The sequence below is a fragment of the Cygnus olor genome, chromosome 4, assembly GCF_009769625.2.
Source record: "Cygnus olor isolate bCygOlo1 chromosome 4, bCygOlo1.pri.v2, whole genome shotgun sequence".
Classification (NCBI taxonomy): Eukaryota; Metazoa; Chordata; class Aves; order Anseriformes; family Anatidae; genus Cygnus; species Cygnus olor.
The window spans coordinates 50660262-50679538 of NC_049172.1; the positions used below are offsets into that span (position 1 = coordinate 50660262).

At 39.9% G+C, this 19277-nt stretch overlaps 1 protein-coding gene across 6 annotated transcripts; it reads right to left on the minus strand.

Moving 5' to 3' along the window:
- Window positions 1–834: 834 nt before the first annotated feature.
- Window positions 835–11394, minus strand: NIPAL1 (NIPA like domain containing 1). 6 transcript variants are annotated; one of them, XM_040555360.1, is made up of 6 exons: window positions 11059–11394; window positions 6800–7064; window positions 5401–5457; window positions 4737–4827; window positions 3734–3894; window positions 835–2731 (listed from the first exon to the last, which is right to left on the minus strand). In XM_040555360.1, the coding sequence occupies exons 2-6, from the start codon at window positions 7023–7025 to the stop codon at window positions 2127–2129; spliced, it is 1140 nt and encodes a 379-aa protein (XP_040411294.1). In that variant the 5' UTR covers window positions 7026–7064; window positions 11059–11394; the 3' UTR covers window positions 835–2126. The 6 variants fall into 6 exon arrangements, with proteins under 6 accessions (XP_040411294.1, XP_040411288.1, XP_040411290.1 ...); XM_040555354.1 differs by lacking the exon at window positions 11059–11394 and adding an exon at window positions 10590–11010; XM_040555356.1 differs by lacking the exon at window positions 11059–11394 and adding an exon at window positions 10583–11010.
- Window positions 11395–19277: the final 7883 nt, after the last annotated feature.

The following is a 19277-nucleotide window of genomic DNA, read 5'->3' on the forward strand; positions in this document are numbered from 1 at the left end:
AAAATACAGATCATTCAGTATATAATCGACAAGCAATTTAGTGCAAGAAAATTATTAGCGTTATTTCGTTAAAAAATTAAACTTCTCTCAAATTTACTATGATTATTTTCAAAAATAATACCTCATAGCAAAAGTCTTTATACAAAAGATAATCAATAATTTACTCTGTAACATTATAGAGCTCTTGTACACCGTGACAATAAGCATTAACTTGAGTTTTCTAACATGGTAAAAAAAATAAGATTGTTTTTCTAGATGTTATGATGTTATTTATACATAAAAGTAAACATGCAGGTCCCGTAAGGAAATACACAGTTTTTACTTCTTCTAAACAAGGATTTGGAAATAAGGTGCAGATGATTGATACAATTTCTACTTATTCCTGTTCATATGCCAACTACAAACCTATACAAGTGAAAAAAAGGTGCTTGCGGTTTAGAAATAACTTCAAGCTAATATCCCTGGTGCTACTTTTCAGGTTTTGATAGCTTCTAAATCCACATTAAAATAAAGAAAAAGTCTTTAACAAGTCAGATGTTTCATGAACATCTTTCAAAAGGGAAGTACATGACTTTCACATCAAGATTGAACTTTACACAACACAAACATGAAATATAAGCAGCTCACTATTTACCTGTAAGAACAGAATGGTTGCTTTCTGTCTGCAGAACAATCCATTATCCACACACAGTGTCAACTTTTACTCCACTCTTTGAATGTTAAAGAATAGACAGCCTGCCTTATGAAGAGGTTCTGCTTGGCATATAAGTCTCAGCTGATTAAAATTCTTTTTCAATGAATCCAGCTTTCTTGCTCAACTGCTAGCATCCCCTGGCAAGGGTTCTGAAAAACCCAAGACATGGAAATACTACATTTCCATTGAGTTCCTTGCGTCCCACACATCTGCTTGCTGAAGCTGCATTCTTGCTCACAAAGTGCCAGTAAAGGGGACTGTAATGAGTAAAACGTGGGCTGTACAAACTGCTTTTAATGAGATGATAAAGATCAGTGACCACAACTGAGGAAGATAAAGCAGTACAGATACTGATCTTCAAGGCCTACAGAAGATTAATAGCTAAAACACACAGTAGAGATGAATACTCATCTTTAGAGAAGAATAAAAAGACAACACTTCAATGTTCTGATGTTTCTCATGGATTCTTTATAGACCTCCCTTTATCTAGTATTTTTAGAAACACCACACTGATTGGAAAACTGATTTTGCCTTTATAACTGAACATAGAATAACATGACTAGTTTACTCTTAAACAACACCTTTAATAAACCAACCTTTCTGGAAACCAAACCTTTCTGGAAAATGAGAAAATCTTTTTAAAAGCTTAACTGGGTTCTGATGAATAGATGTATTAGGAAAAAAATGGAAATATGTTAATTCCCATCTTAATCCTCAAAATAGTATAATACAGTGTGGAAACTCTTAACTGTCCATTCTGGTTTGCTGCCTTTGAATAATTATTCTTTCATCTTATGTAATTTTTTAAGCCAACAGCAACTGTTTTAATGGCTGTCATGGGCTTGATTTTTCTTAAAATGCATCTTGGTCATAGTTTTGAAATAAGAAGTACATGCACATTCAGGATTAGGAATCTATTCAGGAGTCCTAAGGTAGAAAAGCTAAAACTTTGCTTTTTGCTTTTTATACATGGCCTCTGAGGGAGACTGGTTACCAAGAACCACATTTCCTTTTTTTTTTTTTTTGTCTATTCAAGATTCATTGATAGGTGGTCAAAAGCTGCTACTAACATAATAAGAGTGCTTGTTACTTTAGCAAGGGTATTATCTTTATTCAAGATGGTAGAGTTGCATTTTGTAAACACAGTTTACATTCCTTCTCACTAAAATTCTCCAACAGGAGATACCACATAAAAATGGACAAACTTACTCATTGCTTGACACCTAATAACCACCGTGTTTCTGACTGTCATGTTAATTACTGAACATTTTCATTCATCACTACCAACAGCTGGCACACACAGACAATTGTGTCCCCACATTTAACTCCCTTTACAGACATTTTTCCAGAGGATTGCAGCAAAGATGAATGTTCTGGTAGACACAGGTGGGCTGAGTCTGCAATCTGTGATACTGGAACGAGGAACAATCACTCATTGACTAAATAAAATGTTGTCCTCCTCAAAAACCACAGCTGGGTCTTCCAAGCTCTCCAGTAAAGTATGAGAGGTTTCATATTCGTGGTGTGGCATTGATGGTTCTTTTGCAATGGTGGACATCAACTGACTCCAGGTGATATCAGTACTTTTGAAAGCATGTAGTAGAAAAATGCCTATGATTATAGTGCAGAATCCACTAAGGGTCCCGATGATATTATCCAGGTCCATACTGCTCCACTCCTTGAACAGGATGATGGAGCACATCACCACCGTCATGGTGAAACACACGTAATAAATAGGTGTCACTAGAGACGTATTAAACACGTCCAATGCTTTGTTGAGATAGTTGATCTGAGTGCTGACTGAGAGCACAAGAATTCCCACCAAAATATAAACCAAGGGACGTCGATAAACCGGCTTCCGTTCCAGCATTTCCTTAATGGCAATGCCCAGGCCTTTGACAGATGAGACAGAGAAGGCACCAATGAATGAGCAAATTAAAACATAGATCAGTATATTTGTCTGACCTCTCCTTGGAGCCACAATAAAAATCAGTGTGAGGGCAACAGCTGTTAGGAGAACAGCAAATGCAACAAACACTGTAGGAAAGAAGAAAGATGAAATATCAGGCTGTATTCAAGTACATGCTAAAAGTTATTCAATTTCTCTAACGCTTTAAGAACTGTAGCACAAGTTCATTGCAACTGCATCCACTGAAGAATTTCACTGAAATAAATCCAGAATACATGCTTTGTATTTAAAATATTTATGCCAACTATGTTTACTAGACTATTTAAATGGATTCACCAGAAAATCATAAAAAAAAAACCACTGTGACACTCTCTCCAACCTCCAGACAAAAGAAAGTGTCCCCCCCCACCCCCCCAACAGCTTAAAGACTGTCTCTCATCTCCTTAAAACAGTAAGTACAGAGTCTTTGAGGAAATGGTGCATGCACACATGGTTATAATAAAAAAATAGGTAACAAAAGGTTCCAAGAGATCACCCTAGCTGAATTTTTGAATGTATGAGCTATCTTGAATTTAGCTCATTTTTGTCCTATGCTACACTTCTCCATGTGAAATTCTTCCATTTCTCAAACACATTCTCCTTGAAACATACCCTAGGGCTACCATCATTTGAATTAATATGAACATGTGTTTACTTAGAGCAAGCAGTAATTAAGACTTAGAATTGGACAGCAATTCAAATGGAATAACTTAGGAACTGGTTGAAGGTGAAACTAACCAAAAGCTGTGATCTATTTAAAGTGGAAATAACTTGAGTTAGAGCCCTTGAACTCCTCAAAGGGCTGGAAGGCAGGAAGAAGCAGTACATCATTTCTTAGCCAAATAGTTTGCAAGAAGCTGTGTAAGATGTATTGCTCTTAAACCTGCATCCTTGGGAAATATGTTATGGTGTGTGCTGAAGCCCTCAGTGCTCATACTGAGGTTAAGGGATTCTGGGCTCCTAGTACAGTCAGCCCAGTACAGCTCTGTAGCCAGGACCTTCCCATCAGAGATCCTTATTCACTCACTCACCAACACACAGTTTGCCGTGTAAATGCCTGCCATGAAACATGGCAGGTTAAGCCTACAGACCTGGATCTTGCAGCTTTATTTCCATCTCATCCAGTGAGGTGACCTCCTCCTCCTCAGGGGCGTGAATAACCATGACCGTGGACCCCAAAATGCTCAGTACACAGCCCAGCTTGCCGTGAATATTCAGCCTCTCATTTAAAAAGTGGGATGACAATATAGCACTGTTTGGCAAAGCAGAAATAGAAGGTTCAGCTCCACCAGCTTAAAAATAAGAGCTTTAGATTTAAAATACTGTAATTCAATTTTGCTAATAAGTTGTTTCCCGGAAGGTTTGTTGAAAGTTTAATGCATTTTCTGCTTCTGTGATAGTCGTATTCATGTATTTGCTTCAGTACTTGGAAATTATTTATTTCTTCATATATTGGAAATAATGAGCGTTTGAAGGGCATTCATACTTAAAAAAATAACCATGAATTTTAACAGTGGATATTAAAAAAAGCTAAAGTTCTCTTGGCTTTCTTTCCAGAAGGCCTTCAGCAAGACAACACTAAAAGGAAACTCAAAATGTATACTAAGTGTATCTTAATATGAAGTTATTCTCCTGTAACAAAAGTTGTTTTTGAAAATATTTTAAGGAATGCTGTATTTTCGTTTAAAGTTTTGTCATATGTGAAGAACAGGATATGACTTTTTATGAAAGCTTGATTTCTCTAGGAAGACATAAATTACAGCCACTGTGCATCAGCAGTATGCGAGGTATATGCTGTTAAGAAATACCTTATAGAATATGTGGAAGGTTGTTGGGAAAGCGTGTATTAGTCTTTGAAGCAACACTTGATTCCCTCTATGCAGGAAATTCAGTTCTAAGTAAGCAAGGGATCTTTCCATTAAGGAACAAAAAGTACTTTTTTTTTTTTTTGGGGGGGGGGGGGGGGGGCAGGGGGGGGTCTGTATTTACCCTTCAGTTTTCTTATTAAAGTTCTCTCCTTTTAGCCAAAATGTTATTATTATTTTTTTTTTTATCAGATGGTCAACGATTGGTTTGCTTCCAATTTGCACTAACCTTATGAGAACACTCAGTGCACCCAAAGGGGTAACTAAGGTTGCAGGAGCAAAGGCATAGGCAGCAAAGTTTGCAGCTTCTCCTAATCCCACTGTAGAAGAAAAAACATTTGGATCAGATGGGGGAGAAGGAACAAAAAGAATGCTACAGTAAGTACTTTTTATGATAGATCTGACAGCTAATATAAAACAAAATCTTTTTTCCACACAAAATACGCGAATTCTGATTTCAAAGTTATCTGTATAACCTCTTCTGGACATAATGGAAATGAGGACTGAAGAAAGTTACATATGTGTCCTCTAAGCACTGTATGCTCCAGTATGACTATCCAAAAAGCATGACAAAGCCAAAAGCAGGCGTTTACAGAACAATTCTGCGCTGACTGCTCCTTCCTGGAAGGAGCAGTGACAACACCACAAAGCTGGATAGATTCAAACCTCTTGCTTTTGACCAGTTACAGAAGAAAAGGCTTTAATTCTGCAGAGAGCCCCAAAAGAGCAGAAGAACTATTTGAGATGGGATTTTAGAATGGCTTCTGTCATAAAGCTGATTCTTTTTAAGAAATTAATTCCCTAATTTTTCACTCTCCTCAGTTAAAAGAAATGTCTTTACAATCAGCTTTATGTAGTGTTTATTTGCAGTTGAAAGAAAAGAGGTGACTTACTCGATAGTAGCCCAGCCCACCAAAGCCATTCCTTCAAATAAGAATGTCCACCCTGTCCTGGAAGCAGGGGAAAAAAAATCTCATCTTAGAAGAAAGAAATCAGGTTATTACAACAACAACAAAAAACCTGCAGGTTCATGTTTGGATCAAGTCATATATAAAGTACTGAAACAGCAAGCTATCTGGATGTGATGTGAAGAATATTTTGCTCGATGTTGACTGGCATTTTTTAATCAATCACTCTACTTCTTCATGACTTGTACTTGTGAGAAATATTTGACTGGATACACACGGGGGAAAGGTTCCAAGAAAACATAAAATGTCTGTGAAGATTAGCGACGAGCTTAAGAAACACTCTAAGGTGCCTTCCCAGGTCAGATCCAAAATACTCATACACAACCACATTTTTGACTCTGCTTATAATTTAAATTCAGAGAAATTAAAAAGAAAAATGTCACTGCATGCATGATATTTTTCTTCCACAAAATACAAGTAAATTGTATATTCAGTAACAATTTTTTCAAATACTCAAGTTCTCTGGAATAGTAGATTTTGCAATAAATGCAACAAAAGAAAAACTGTGAATGCTGTACATTTAAATACCATACAAACGGAACTATCAGATTAGTCTGAGGGTTTTTAAAAGCTCTCCACATTTTTTTTAAACTCTGCATCTGCTGCCATCAACGGAAGATTAGCTACCTGCAGAACCTTTTGTAGTGACAATTTTTTCTAAAGCTCATTGCACTTTTTGTTTTTAAGAAGGAACTAAATCTAGTGACCATCTCAAGCCTTTCCAGCTCAAAGAAGGAAGAAATATGAAGGAAAAAAAATAGAGGAAGGCTTTATGAAGGGCAAGACAAAGGGAGAACTTCATTTGGTATCTAACTGCTGGCAGGGAGGAGATTATTACCAGATTACTGGCTTTAATAGCCACTGCCAGCCCCAAAGCCCAAAGATTTCTGACTACTCAGTCGCTACAGACACAGGCAGAGAAATAATGCTGGATTTCTGTCAGCAGCCAAGAGGGCATGTGTGACCACTGCTGAAGTTCAGCAGTGTTAAACACTGGCAGTTTTAATTGCGCAGGCTGTGAATTGAACCTCGGCTTTGTGGAGCTGCAAGAGAGGCTTTTGTGCTTTTCCCTTTTGGAAAGGACAAAAAGGCATCCTAAGTCATAAAGCTGAATTTACTGGTTTGTACCCTCTGAACAGATTAGAAATTAAGTGAAACTTGGCTTATTCCTGCTTTCCTTAGACAACTAACTGGGTTGATGTAATTCACACGCAGCATATCAACTAACCCTCCTCTCTTGCAAGCATAGGGTTCCTAAAATTGTCAGTGCAAGAATTAGGTGTAATTAAACTATTAAACCAAGTCCAACAGGAGTGCTGCTTACCAGCTCTGGGGACTCCTTTGGCAGCCAGTTTCAAGAGGCCCTTCTTCTTCAGGATGAAACTGGAGCCAATGAAGATGCTGGAACCTACTGCCAAAGCCAGGCCGAGGTAGAGCCGGTACTTGAGTCCAGCAGGCGTGGAAAGGCTCAGGTTCGTGTCGTTGGAAGTCCTGTCCATACAGGCGAGGGGAGAAGGGCAGGATTCAGCCCTTTGGTGGTCTGGCCCCATGCTGGGCAGGAGTCACGGCAAGGGCAGAGAGCACAGCAACTGGGAGGGGGAAAGAAAGCAGAACAAGTGATTTACCAGCCAGGCACAGCTCCAAGAGAGCCCCCACCTTGTTCCTTTCTGCATCTTCCCTAAGTACTCCTCTTTTCTGACCCTGCAGATAACTCCTGAAACACCAACACAAAATCTGCACAATGCTCACACTTCTGTTCCGACAGGTGCCCCTATCACCACTCAACCCTGCAAGTCACAGTGCGTACCATATTTTATATGTATTTTTGCACTACATTGCCTCCATTAAGCAATTACGGCAATACCAAAGAATGCAGCAATCAAGTATTATCTGAAAGGGAAAAATCATCTTGAACTATTTCAAAAGCTAACCTGAAACCTCACAAATGAAGTGTTCTGTGTTGCACAGAGACCACATCCCCAAAATACAAACCTATAGCTAAATCCAAGATTTCAGACTTTGTCTACCAGAATAAGCCTCCTGTTATTTCAGGCTTTTGCTTTTAAGTTTGTAATTGAGATTTGTGAACGACAAATAAACAAGAGAAGGAAACAAAAATCTACAGAGCAAGCAAACCTTTGTGGCATATGGCCACTAGTATGTTTTACTAAAAATGTTTGTCAACTACTGTGTGAACCAGATCTTCTTTAACCAGTTGTGAAATGTTTCGGTGGAGGCCTCGCTGCAGCTCGGAGAACTTCTCACCTAACCTTACTGACCCACAGTTGGAGGAGGACCGCAGCCTGCAAGGCACAGCCACCAAGCAGACAGCTCCTGGGCTGAACCTGAAGCTTTGCAAGCTCAGTCAGCCAAGCCTGACCAGCATCACTCCAATGTGAGCCTGTGGAAATGATGCTGCTGTAATTAGCCTAGGCACGTTTATTGTTTTTAGACGAAGATGAGGTACTGCATTTCTAAGAACAGAAAGAGGAGTTATTTTGCATGGAGAAGCGCTGGACAGGCAGCAATGCTGCAAGAGGGCATACAGTAGTTTAGGCAGAAGTTTAAGTTTTCCACTATTGAAGCACGCAAACAGCAAGGATCATACAATAAGGCTGAAATAGCCTTCCTTTTAGGAAAAAAAGGTCTTATTGCTAAGATACATTAAATTCTAGAACTGCTGATACAGAAGTACAAAAGCTTAGTCCATTGTGATTCATATAAAGCATTGGAGGCAACAACTTTGCTTTCTGTGCCTCCCTTGTAATTAAATGACACACGAAGGATTCATGCTGCTGAGTGGCACCATCAGTAATACACCTTTTTTTTTTTTCCCCCCAGTTGAAAAAACTTTTGGAGAGTTGGTAGAAAAGGATACACTGCTGTGTCTGTTCAGACCTAAGCTACGGAAATATTAATGCTGTATCAGAAGTACTTCGTTGCACAATCAATAATAAGCAACCATGGGTAACTCATCTAATACTGTTTAGGAAGGCATATTTAAAGTATCAGAAATATTAAAGATGGCATGAAGTTTGCCAGCATCTTTCTATTTGCAGCTGACAATGCTGACACTAACCCTGGGAGATACCACCAGAAACAATGAAGGAAGAATGCCTGCTCTCGGTTGTCCAGCACCACAGTGTGCCACAAACACACTGCAGTAAGCTACCGTTTGATTTTCAGGCTCTGCAATCCCATTTCCTTGTTTGCCAAGAAAGTTTCTGTCTAACAGGAGTTGTTTTGTATTGCTAAGCCAGATTTCATAAAGACAATCCCACAAGATGGGTATGTCCATGACTGCTGCTCTCAACACTCCTTTTATGGATTTTTCCCCATTTTCTGTGGGATTTTGAAGCCTCAAGAGCAAAGTCACAGAGTGAACTGAATATGCTTTAAAAGAGGCAGTCACTTGTAGCTGAACATACATAACAAAAGAATGAAGCAAATCTGATATAAGGCACAGAACAATGGATGGTAGCAGCATATGATTTTTAACCACGTAACTTTTATCAGACTGGGTGAGCTAGTCTATTTAGGCAATAGAAACAAAAGTTTTCACCTCCAGTTTGAATTTCTTCAATATCAGAAAACAAACACCTAACGATGGAATAGGGTTGCTATTTTGCCAGACAGGATTTTCCAGGCAGATGTTCACAGATGTGTTGTCTGCATTGCATGCGCAGCAAACCCAGCGTGACCTGGATATGTCACATGCCCACTGCACACAACCAGGTCACCGAAGATTTCCTAAGCGTCCTGCAATGTGCTCAGAGCCACCTCTTCTGCTGGGTGTCCAGAAATCCCACGGAGGTTTTGAAATTCTCAGCTGGCACCTGGCAAAAAAAACTGCATATCCAAGAAAATCTGGATATACGGCTAGCTGCCCTCATACACTCTCTATGGATTCTCCAAGAAATCCGCCAAGAAAAGAGAGCTCTCACAAATATGACAGCATTTTAGCAAAGTAACATGGCTTTAGTTATGTTTCTTAGAGGTAGCTTGATCAAAGGAAAAGCTATAAAGTAAACCAAGTGGCATAAAAAAATAAAGAATGAACAAAGCATTTCGTGCATTGCTTAACTTCTTACAATGATGCTAAACAGGCCTGGCAAAGGTTGTAACACTACTGGGCTACTACTACAGGCTTTGTGTGTGAAGCAGCAACAGCTCCTGCCTTTAATTAAAAGAAAGCACCAAGCCAAAAACTCATCTAAGTATGGTCTTTCAGCTACCTGAGATTGTAAAGGCGGGTTTGTACCGGGGTTTTTACAGTGAAGAAAATAACCACTCCTCTCACTCTTTTGGTGAATGGAGAACTGGGGTTCAGCTGTAGTAGAACAGCAGGCTTAGTCCCTCCCATACAACATTACTCATTTTTCAATGTAAGTTTTCCATTCCCCTGGAGACTTTATGACACCCGATAATGAAAATTTAATCATGCCATCCATAAGCCAGTAAGTGACTGTCACGGGATGTTCCTCTCCGATCTGAAACACAACCTTTGCTCTCACACTTACGAAGAGGCACTGGATCTTTACTACGTCCCATCTACCACTTGAGAAGAGTCCCTTTGAGCAGTGGTGACCTCTGTTTATCTCACTGACATTTTCTACTTTTGAAAAACGTGCCGTTTGCTCCACTGCGTGTAAAGACTAACAACACCCCATGGCTCCGAGGAGGAGGGGACTGCTGGGGCATTACTACTACTTTACAACCCACTGTAAAAAGCCTGATAATGACGGAGGGAAGTCATTAGCTAAGCCAGTTTCCCCTCCCCACGGACCCATCCCCAGAGCCCCTCCAGGGCTTTCAGCACCCCGCTGGGGGCTAGAGCCAGCCGCACGTTGCCCTCCCAAGGCTTTTTTCTCCCGGGAAGCCGAACCCGAGAGCACCACCAGACACCACCCCGGCCACCCGTGCGCCGCCCCCCACCCAAACCGCACCTCCCCAACCAGCCCCAGGGACACCCCACTCACAGCAACACACCAAGGAAACCCCAAGGGAGCGCCTTCCGCGCCCCGCATCGCTATTTCAGGCGGCTCACGCTGCCCACAGCCGAGGGACGAGCCCCCCCCAGACCCCCCCACAACGTCACACCCCTCACCGAGCACCTGCGTGACGTCACGGCGGGGCGAAGCCTTTACGTAGGCAGCCGTCATCGCAGCGCTCCCACCCGCTGTCCCTCTGACGGCCCCGCCCGGCCCGGCCCGGCCCAGCAGCTGGGCGTGCTCCGTGTCGTTTAGTGTTTGCCGTTCCTCCCCGTTCACCCCGAGGCACAGCCCCACGGAGCGGCCCGGGGCCGGCCGTGCCCTCTCGAGTCCCCTCAGCCCCCCTCGGGTCCCCTCGCTCCCGGTGCGCAGAAGTGGGGCAGAGCCCGGGGACGCCTCCCCTGAGGTGACTCCCGCTGGTCCAACAGGCTTCGGGGTGTCCCAAGGAGCAATTATCTTCATTACCCAATCAATAGTTTCGAGGCAGAAGTCGAAGCCCTTTTTTTTTTTTTTTTTTTTTTTTTTTTTCCCAGTGAAACGCTTTTAGGCGATTTCTGGCTGAAGTTCTCCTAGGGTTGCCCAGCAAACTTACCTGGGGTGGTCTGAGGACCTTCAGGAGGCAGAGAGATCCCCAAAGTGGAGCCAAACAGCTGTGAATTAGGCACACGTATCCAGAGCAGTGCGGGGACATGCTGCCCTCAGCCTGGCTTCGGAGCACAACGCCTACGACAGCGGTTGTTGATACTGCGAAGTTTATGGGCTCTGGAGCAGGCTGGTGAAACACGGCTGCAGTGTCAGCAAAGCAACTCAGATTTCCCGGCCTTGGCTGTGGGGGTTAGACTGAGAGATCTTAGTCCGATTTTTGATTTCTGTATTTATTTTTAAATATAAACAGCGCTGTATATGTTAGAAGAAAAGGAGCATTGCATTTCTTCAGGTGCATTTCATTACAGATCCACTTTATGATGTCACTACTACTATAGGAACCTCTGTGGAAGGTGGCCTGAACCGCGTGTGGGCTGCCTTATCAAGAGATTTCAACTTCTCAGCTTTAAGGTTTCTAAAACACAGATTACTACTGCAAAGGAACAATAATTTTAGATATTCGTTGAAACAGTTATATTGAAATCTTAAAGCATAATCTGAAAAATTGAGAACAGGCTTGTATCTTCTCATACGCCATAAGCACACCCAGAGGATAAAACCACGCGCGTGAATGGTCACTAGTCTGCTCCCAGCTCCTATTTTTGCTTTGTGCCCTCCCAGATGTGTCAACTCCGTGGGTTCACACCTCTGTTTCTGTCAAAATATACCATTTCCCCCAGCTTCCTGCAATTTGACTGAAACATGCTAAGTGTTGATCTTACAAGCAACTCTGTTGGCAGATCTGCAGGGAAGACGGGTGGTGGTGGCATCTGCACGAGCCTGGTGTGGCAGCAGATGGGCGAGCTGCCACAGACCACCCCTTCCCCTGGTGCAGCTCTTGCTCACCTGCTGGCTGGGGTGTTCCTTGTGGTACCCAGAACATGAATGCTGAGAAACTATGCGGTTAACACTTCTGCAGATTTGCTTCTCTATTGGCCAACTATTTCAGCAGATGATGGACATCAAAGTATTTTTAATTAAGGAGTAAAATATTTGAGATACACTTGTTACTTGACATATATATATATATACTTTGAAATATATGAAGTATATATATATACTTCTTTATATAGCTCATGCTTCATGTTTTTAATTCTGCAATAAATAGTGAAGACACTGAAACTCTGAGAAAAAAAGTAAAAAAATTAGCTAACAATCAAAGACAATGGACTTGCAATCTATGATGTAATTACAGAAGTGAGTTGGTTCATGTGTGTATTTTTCATTGATGATTTATAGTATTTTGCATACTCAACTACTTTCAAAGAACTTTGAGACAAATATATCACTGTTGATAAATTAATTTTATGTACTTTCTTTCTTCCTGGCATTGTCTCAAAGTTCTTTGAAAGTAGTTGAGTATCTATTATTTCATACACCAAAAGGACTGATCTTTGCTTTGGATGACATGTAAAGGTGAGAAAATAAAGTCTTGATATACAATCTTAACATGTGACATGAAGAGGAAAAAGATGCTAGTTTATCCTTTGAAATGGCACATATGACTGATTTAGAGCAATGCCTGCCTCTTCAGCTAATTCAAATAAATCAGTGCATCTCCTCTTTTGTCAGTGGAGCTCTGCCAGCTATTGCTAAGCAAAGATCAGTCCTTTGGATGTATGAAATAATAGATATGTATGTATTAACAGTCAAAGCAGTCAAATTCTATGTCAGGTTGCATTTTTCCAAAAGAACTGTAAGGGTAATGTTATGAAAACCTGCTGTACCTTGCTGGGGTTTTATACTGTTTTCCATGAAATTTATGTAAAATGCAAAAGTAAAGTTGTACTAAAATTCTGTAACTTATGCAATGAGTGAACAATGCAATGAAACTGGCTGTTAAGCAAGCACTGATCTTAATTGTTGGTTTTCAATAAAAATGGAACCCCCTAAACCAATCTTATAATTTCACATTTATAAATAAAATTGACATTGGAAACCTCATTTTTGTGCCTTAATAATAAAACCTTATTGCTGTGCTCACCCTGAACGGTTTAACTAAACAAAGTTTGTGTAGCTATTAAAGGTGCAGTTGTGAAGCAAGTTCTATGTGCTTTTTTTTTTTTTTTTTTCCTTTTTCCTTTTTATTTGCGTATGTATTTATTAGGAAAGCTGCCTATGGCATTTTGAAGTTCTGTCATTATTGCTCAGCTTCCTTGTTCTGCATTTCTGTCCTCTGTGTGCAGTAGCTGCTGCCCATCAGGGTCCAAACATGAGCTCCACTACATACAACAGCTGCAGAGAGCCTTGTTACCTGTCCTGGCATGTGGCCATGGAGGAATGACCATGGGAACCCCGCCTGCCCCAAATACTGGTGATTAAGTATGGACCCATAGGAACAACAGGTAAAGGACCTAACTTCAACTGGTACAAGAAACGCTGCCTCTAGATGGCAGTTCGATACGATTAAAATGCTGTAGTTGCTGTGTAATGATCACTCCTATACAAGTTGTCTGAAAAATACACAGATATTGTCTTCTGATCTATTATACTACAATGAATGAAGGACAATTGAGGCTATATATATGAAACCTATTTTAACTACCGTGCATTTCCTACCACTTTTATCAGTGACAATATCATATACTGATGATTTTATTTGAAATAAAGTGAATTAATCTCAATGGAATCACCACTGTCCATGTTGTAGCATCATTATTCCATGTAATCAGCCCAGATTTCCAGTGTTATTTTAGCTTGAAATAAAATTCTGCTAAACAGAAATCTTGACTGACTATTCAGAGCTACTGGCACTCCTGTAGTGTCACCATCGCCTATTCTCTGATGATATTGTTGAATGAAGTTCTAGGTTGTTTGCTTTTTTGTTTGTTTTTCCAGAGGGACAGCCCCTCTCTTCCTTGCAGGTTCCAGGTCTGGAGAAGAGACATTTTATGCTACCCCAGCCGGGGTGGCACAAGGAGACCCTCATCACAGATTCTGCTCAGGGCACACCAATAGCTCTGCTGGGCATGGCCAGCCTCATCGCTTGCCGTGCCCTTGGATATTTCAGAAGCCCTAATCCATCCTCAGAGTAGTCATGCAAAAGCTAGGATCTGGATCTGGAGGATACTGGTAAAAAGCTTTGACATAGGCTTTTAGCATTCTGTGTGGTGCTCTACTGCGTACCTCTTAGCCCTCACATGCACAGAAAGCTGGAAGTTTGTCCAGTGCTTACAGGTTCCAACCTCATCTCTACATATGCATCTAACACACCGACACATCTTAAAGTACTTAGTTCTTCGTTCGCCATCCAGCACCCATTTAACGCTAAAGTAAAAATACAGTACCACCTACTGGTGGAGAAATTGATTGCACTGGTGGTTTTTCAGTCACTAAGCCTCGTTGGGGTGGCTGTGCTTCATGACACTGAATTCCCCATATCACAGGTCTATGCAAAGCGGTATTAAATAAGCCAGAAGCCTCGGAGCTTTCTCAGCTACAGCACTCCCGACATTGCATACATTAAGTGCTGAAATAGCATCAGCACTAGAAAAGACAGAATGGTATTTGCAGAAATTAAGCCTCCCAAAACTGTGGTCACAATCCAACCACCCGTCTGTTCACATAGCTACAACACAGTAAGCTGAAAGGCAATGCTGTTCCATTAAAACCTACTTGTTTATAAGTAAATACATATGTATGATGTATCGAGTGTTTTGGTTATGGGCGTTTGAAAGTAGAGATAGCTTTAATAGGACTGAGAAGAATTACAGATACACTGACAAAGCAAGATACAAAAATAGATTAAAGTTGGCCTACTAAAACGATAATCCAATAGTGTGGTCATCCTCCCATCAGTCAAGGGCACTTCGCTGAAACACGGAATGATAGGAAAAATATCTCTGTGAAGAACTATTGACGCTGAACTAATCTAGCTATCACTAAAGTCAATGACAAATGTCTAAATGACTTTTAAAGGAGGGCAGAATTGAGACCGTTGTGTTGAGCGTTGTGTTGATCTTTTCTACAGTGAGGGCACAATTAATTTGATGCTTGTGAGATGCACAGTCAAGGCATATGTCCCAGGCACTCAGTGCCACCACATATTCACAAAACAGCTGCTCAGCATCAAATGCTGAGATCTTTCAGACTGCACACCAGGCAGAAGCCTGTGAGAATGACAGGCAGAACCGATCCTGATTCATACCAGACCTCCAGAGATTCCTTTAGTGTCTATGATTTAGGATAGGAATTGGATTTCAGCCCTTCAAAGACAACTGTGAAACAGTGGCTAGGACTTATAAGATTATTTGCACCTTATTCCATTTGCTAAGTTGGATACCTTAGTGTAGATTTCCATATCTGGGTTCTAGCGGGTATAATGTTATGTATTTCCGTGTTGTTTAGTAGTGTTTTATTTAAAACTTAAAAACAAACAAACAAAAACACTTTAAAACTTTATGTTTCAAATATGTATTCTATTTCTTAAAGAAAATGGACTCTCTATGTCTCAGTTGCAACTTGAGATAAAGATCCCATTTCAAATTTGAACATTCACTCCTTTTGCGGCATAAACGATTTTCTCCCATGGATTTTGTGCTGAGTAGGGCTTTCCATCTCCCCCCAGTTTAATTTTACTCATTCCTATGGAAATCAGCAGTGAAACAAGAAAGCTGAGGTATGCAAGTACCTCAACATCTTCTCTTTCAAAGTACACTAGGATGCTCCTAGTATACTGTGGGCTTTCATGGCTGTGTAGCCACTGCAGCTGAACTCCTGCACCTTTCTAATACAGGAGGACTGCAAGGACATTTTTGATCTCATCATGGCATTTTCCACTAAGTATATATGCACAATTAGTGGTGTTTTCTTGTTTTGTTTTTATGTTTTTAAGAATTAAATAGGAATATAAAAGTTTTGTTAGATTAATGAAGAACTTTCAATAGTTAAAAATGATTTTTAATTATTCTTTTTTCATTTTTATATATTCTTTTATTGTTTATTATTATTAATAATTATTATATTTATTATCTTATTATATGGAAAATTCATAAAAATAAACAGGAAATTTATATTTATGGTGCTTTCTCTAGTCCAGTGAAGACTTGTTATTACAGTAATAAAGCATCTGCAATATTAAGAAAATGGGACATCAGGGGATACTAAATATATAGTCATTTACAGTATTTTTTTTTTAGTTTCAAGACAGAGCTCTTGTGCGTGTTGAAAGGGCTAGTAAGCTTCTGCTCAGGTGAGGGATAATAGTGACTGCCACTGTCACTTTCATCTCTCTCTAAATCTCAAAATCCATCACTAGGTCAAGGAAATCCTCCTCTAATATCCATGTCCTTCCCTGGGAATAATTCAGAGAACTGCACATGGGACTGGCTGTTTGAGAAATTGATCAATAAGGGATTTATGTATGAAATGCTGATGATATTTAGGTTTCCACGGTGGCTCCACTTATGTAGTAAGGAAACGTGGCTCATTTAAAGGACTGGAATTGCTATCAGAAGCAGCAGACTACATTAGCAAGGTAAGCATGCACACCGATGAAACCTCTTACTGCAGAACTGCTAAGGACTCTTTTTGCATGTTAGAAAGGAGATATTTTGCTAAAATAGACAGCATATTTCAAAGTTACTGATGATTTTTTGCTGTATTTTCTAATGAAGAAAGTAGATCTTCCATTATGGTAAATTCTGTTCTGGGTTATCCTTACTGCAAACATTTTTTTTTCCTCTGAAAATAATCAGTAGAGAAGTGAATATAGTGGGCCAATAAGAAAGTAAGCAATTGGCAAAATAAAAAAGCAGAAGAGATGGAAGCTAATCTTCCATTCACTACAGTCCTGTAGAAGGATAATACTGACTTCATTTTCTTGCAGCCCTGAAGATTTTGATGCATGGTAATTAATATAGTCAATTTTTAGGTGATAAGGTTTGAAAACTTAGTTGTTTGCTGTAGTAGTCACATTTCAAAATCCAATATAGTAAAAGAAAACTATTGGTGATGATACAGTAAACACAATTCAATAAAAATCTAAAATACTTGCAAACTGTGCATTTATTTGTATTACCTTTCAAACTTAATACCTAAATACCATAATGTGACATTGAGCATTAGACTACTGGCATAAAATCGGTGTGACCAGTTGTGACAACATATCCGTTTAAGAAAAAATGTGTTTCAACAGAAGAAGAAACATGGTGGTGATACAACTTAGTAAAAATAGTCTGACATAATTTGTTTGAAAAATCTCATGAAGCAATCAGATCAGAAATGCTTTAAGGGAAATTCTGGGCCCGGTGAGTTTAACAGGAAAATTTCTGCTGTTCATAGTGCCAGGGTTTTGTCACACAAATGCTGTAATGAGGTGACTGCGGTCCCCAGGACGGGAGTAATTATTGTGTCCGTACAATTTGCATTGGCCACATGCTGCATCATCATTTCTGTGTCTTAGACTCAAGAATCTCAAAACACCAAGCAATATGCTTTGGTGCTAATGAAATTTGAAAATATTTTTGTGCTATATATCCTGACTGAATGACAAGAGAGACAACCTGGGGCAGCATACTTAATGCCCTCTTAGTGCTTCCAGTGCCTTGGTAAGATGAAATCTCCTGTCCTGCCCCAAATGGCAGCTCCACTTTCCCAGGAAGTCCTGTGCTTTGGCAGAATACAAAGCACTCCATGGTGCTTTTGTTTCAATTAGATACTAATGGAGCCAGAGGAATCTTTTTATTTGCAAAAATGCACAGAAATTACTATTTATCTGAAGAATAGGGGAATGTACAGGGTACAGATTTCTGCCCAAACTCCAGGCTAAGTACTCTGGATGGGTGTGGATTTTTCTACGTGTCCTATTTTACCACACGTCCTATTTTACCACACGTCCTATTTTACCACACTTCTTTTTGTCTTTAACTTCTAACTTGTAGACAAGTCAGTATGTCTAGATAACATAAAGTCCTTTTTTTTTTTTTTTTTTTTTTTCCCCTCTATTGCAAAGATAAACATGAAAAACAAGTTTCTATGTAGAAAAGCTGGTACTGGGAGTGCTAATGTGGACTGATTTAGAGTTTGCTGATGGAGTCATGATTTGTCTTGAGATGAGTATTTTTTTATTTGCTTGGTGCTAAGTGACTGGAAGTGGTTGGGCATAGCTTTATTTTACACCGTTATGTGTGAGCTCTGTGGTCTCCGCTGTGGCCCTGTGGAGGATATAGGTCAAATCAGGGTGGGACTTTGTGTGCCAGCTTTAGCAGAGCTTTCAGAGCACCTGTAAGCAGATATAAAGCTGCTTAATTCAACGCGGTGTACTTTCGGTCTCCACACATTCAAATACAATTTATCCTTGGAGAAAAACCCTATTACAGCTTTTAGTGCAATGGTGAATCTAACCTAACATTTGCTATGTCTTTTCATGTGACATCTTAAATGTGATTCTTGCTATTAAGCACTTAAAGACTGAACAACAATGCTGGATGACATTTAGGACTATTCTTGAAAGAACACAACTTAACCTTCAATGTGCATCTTTCTGTTTTGTAGAATAATGAATGTTGCTGTACTGTTGTTTGTACCATGTACCATTCATGTCTTATGACTGCTGGAAGCATGGGTTTCCTCTCCTATTTCTTTTATAGGAATATTTTCTAGTTTCATTGACTAATAAAGAAAGGCAGGTAAATCTGTCAGTAATGTTGCAGCTGTATCATCCTACTTCTCCTTTGCATTGTGCTTGACTACAGACAGAAGTGCTTTCTTTAAGACTGATTCATGCTATGGCACTTGACTTCATACACCAGTGGAACAGGTACTCTATACTCTAATTTCATATAGACAAGGATATTGTGGATAGCATCTATTTTTAAATCCTAGCTAAAAGGCCTTGTCAAAAACAGATCACTTGCATCCCACAATTGATACCCAAACAGTTGGCAGTCTCATTGATATTGAGATGTAACTGACAAAATTGTAAGAATAGTGGTGGAAAGGCAGAGCAGAAATTAATTACTCCGCTGCTGAAAAGTTTGTGCACTGAAGAATGTACTGTCTTAGTTATGTGCACTACAACATTTTCAATTTTTTTTTTTTTATTTTTTATTTTTAATATTGAGATGAACAAAGACATGAACAGGCCCTAGCATTTCTATTTAAGGTGTTTGTATCCTATCTTCTCTATATGAAAGGAGCCTCTAACTTCCTGGTTACGGTGGTTAC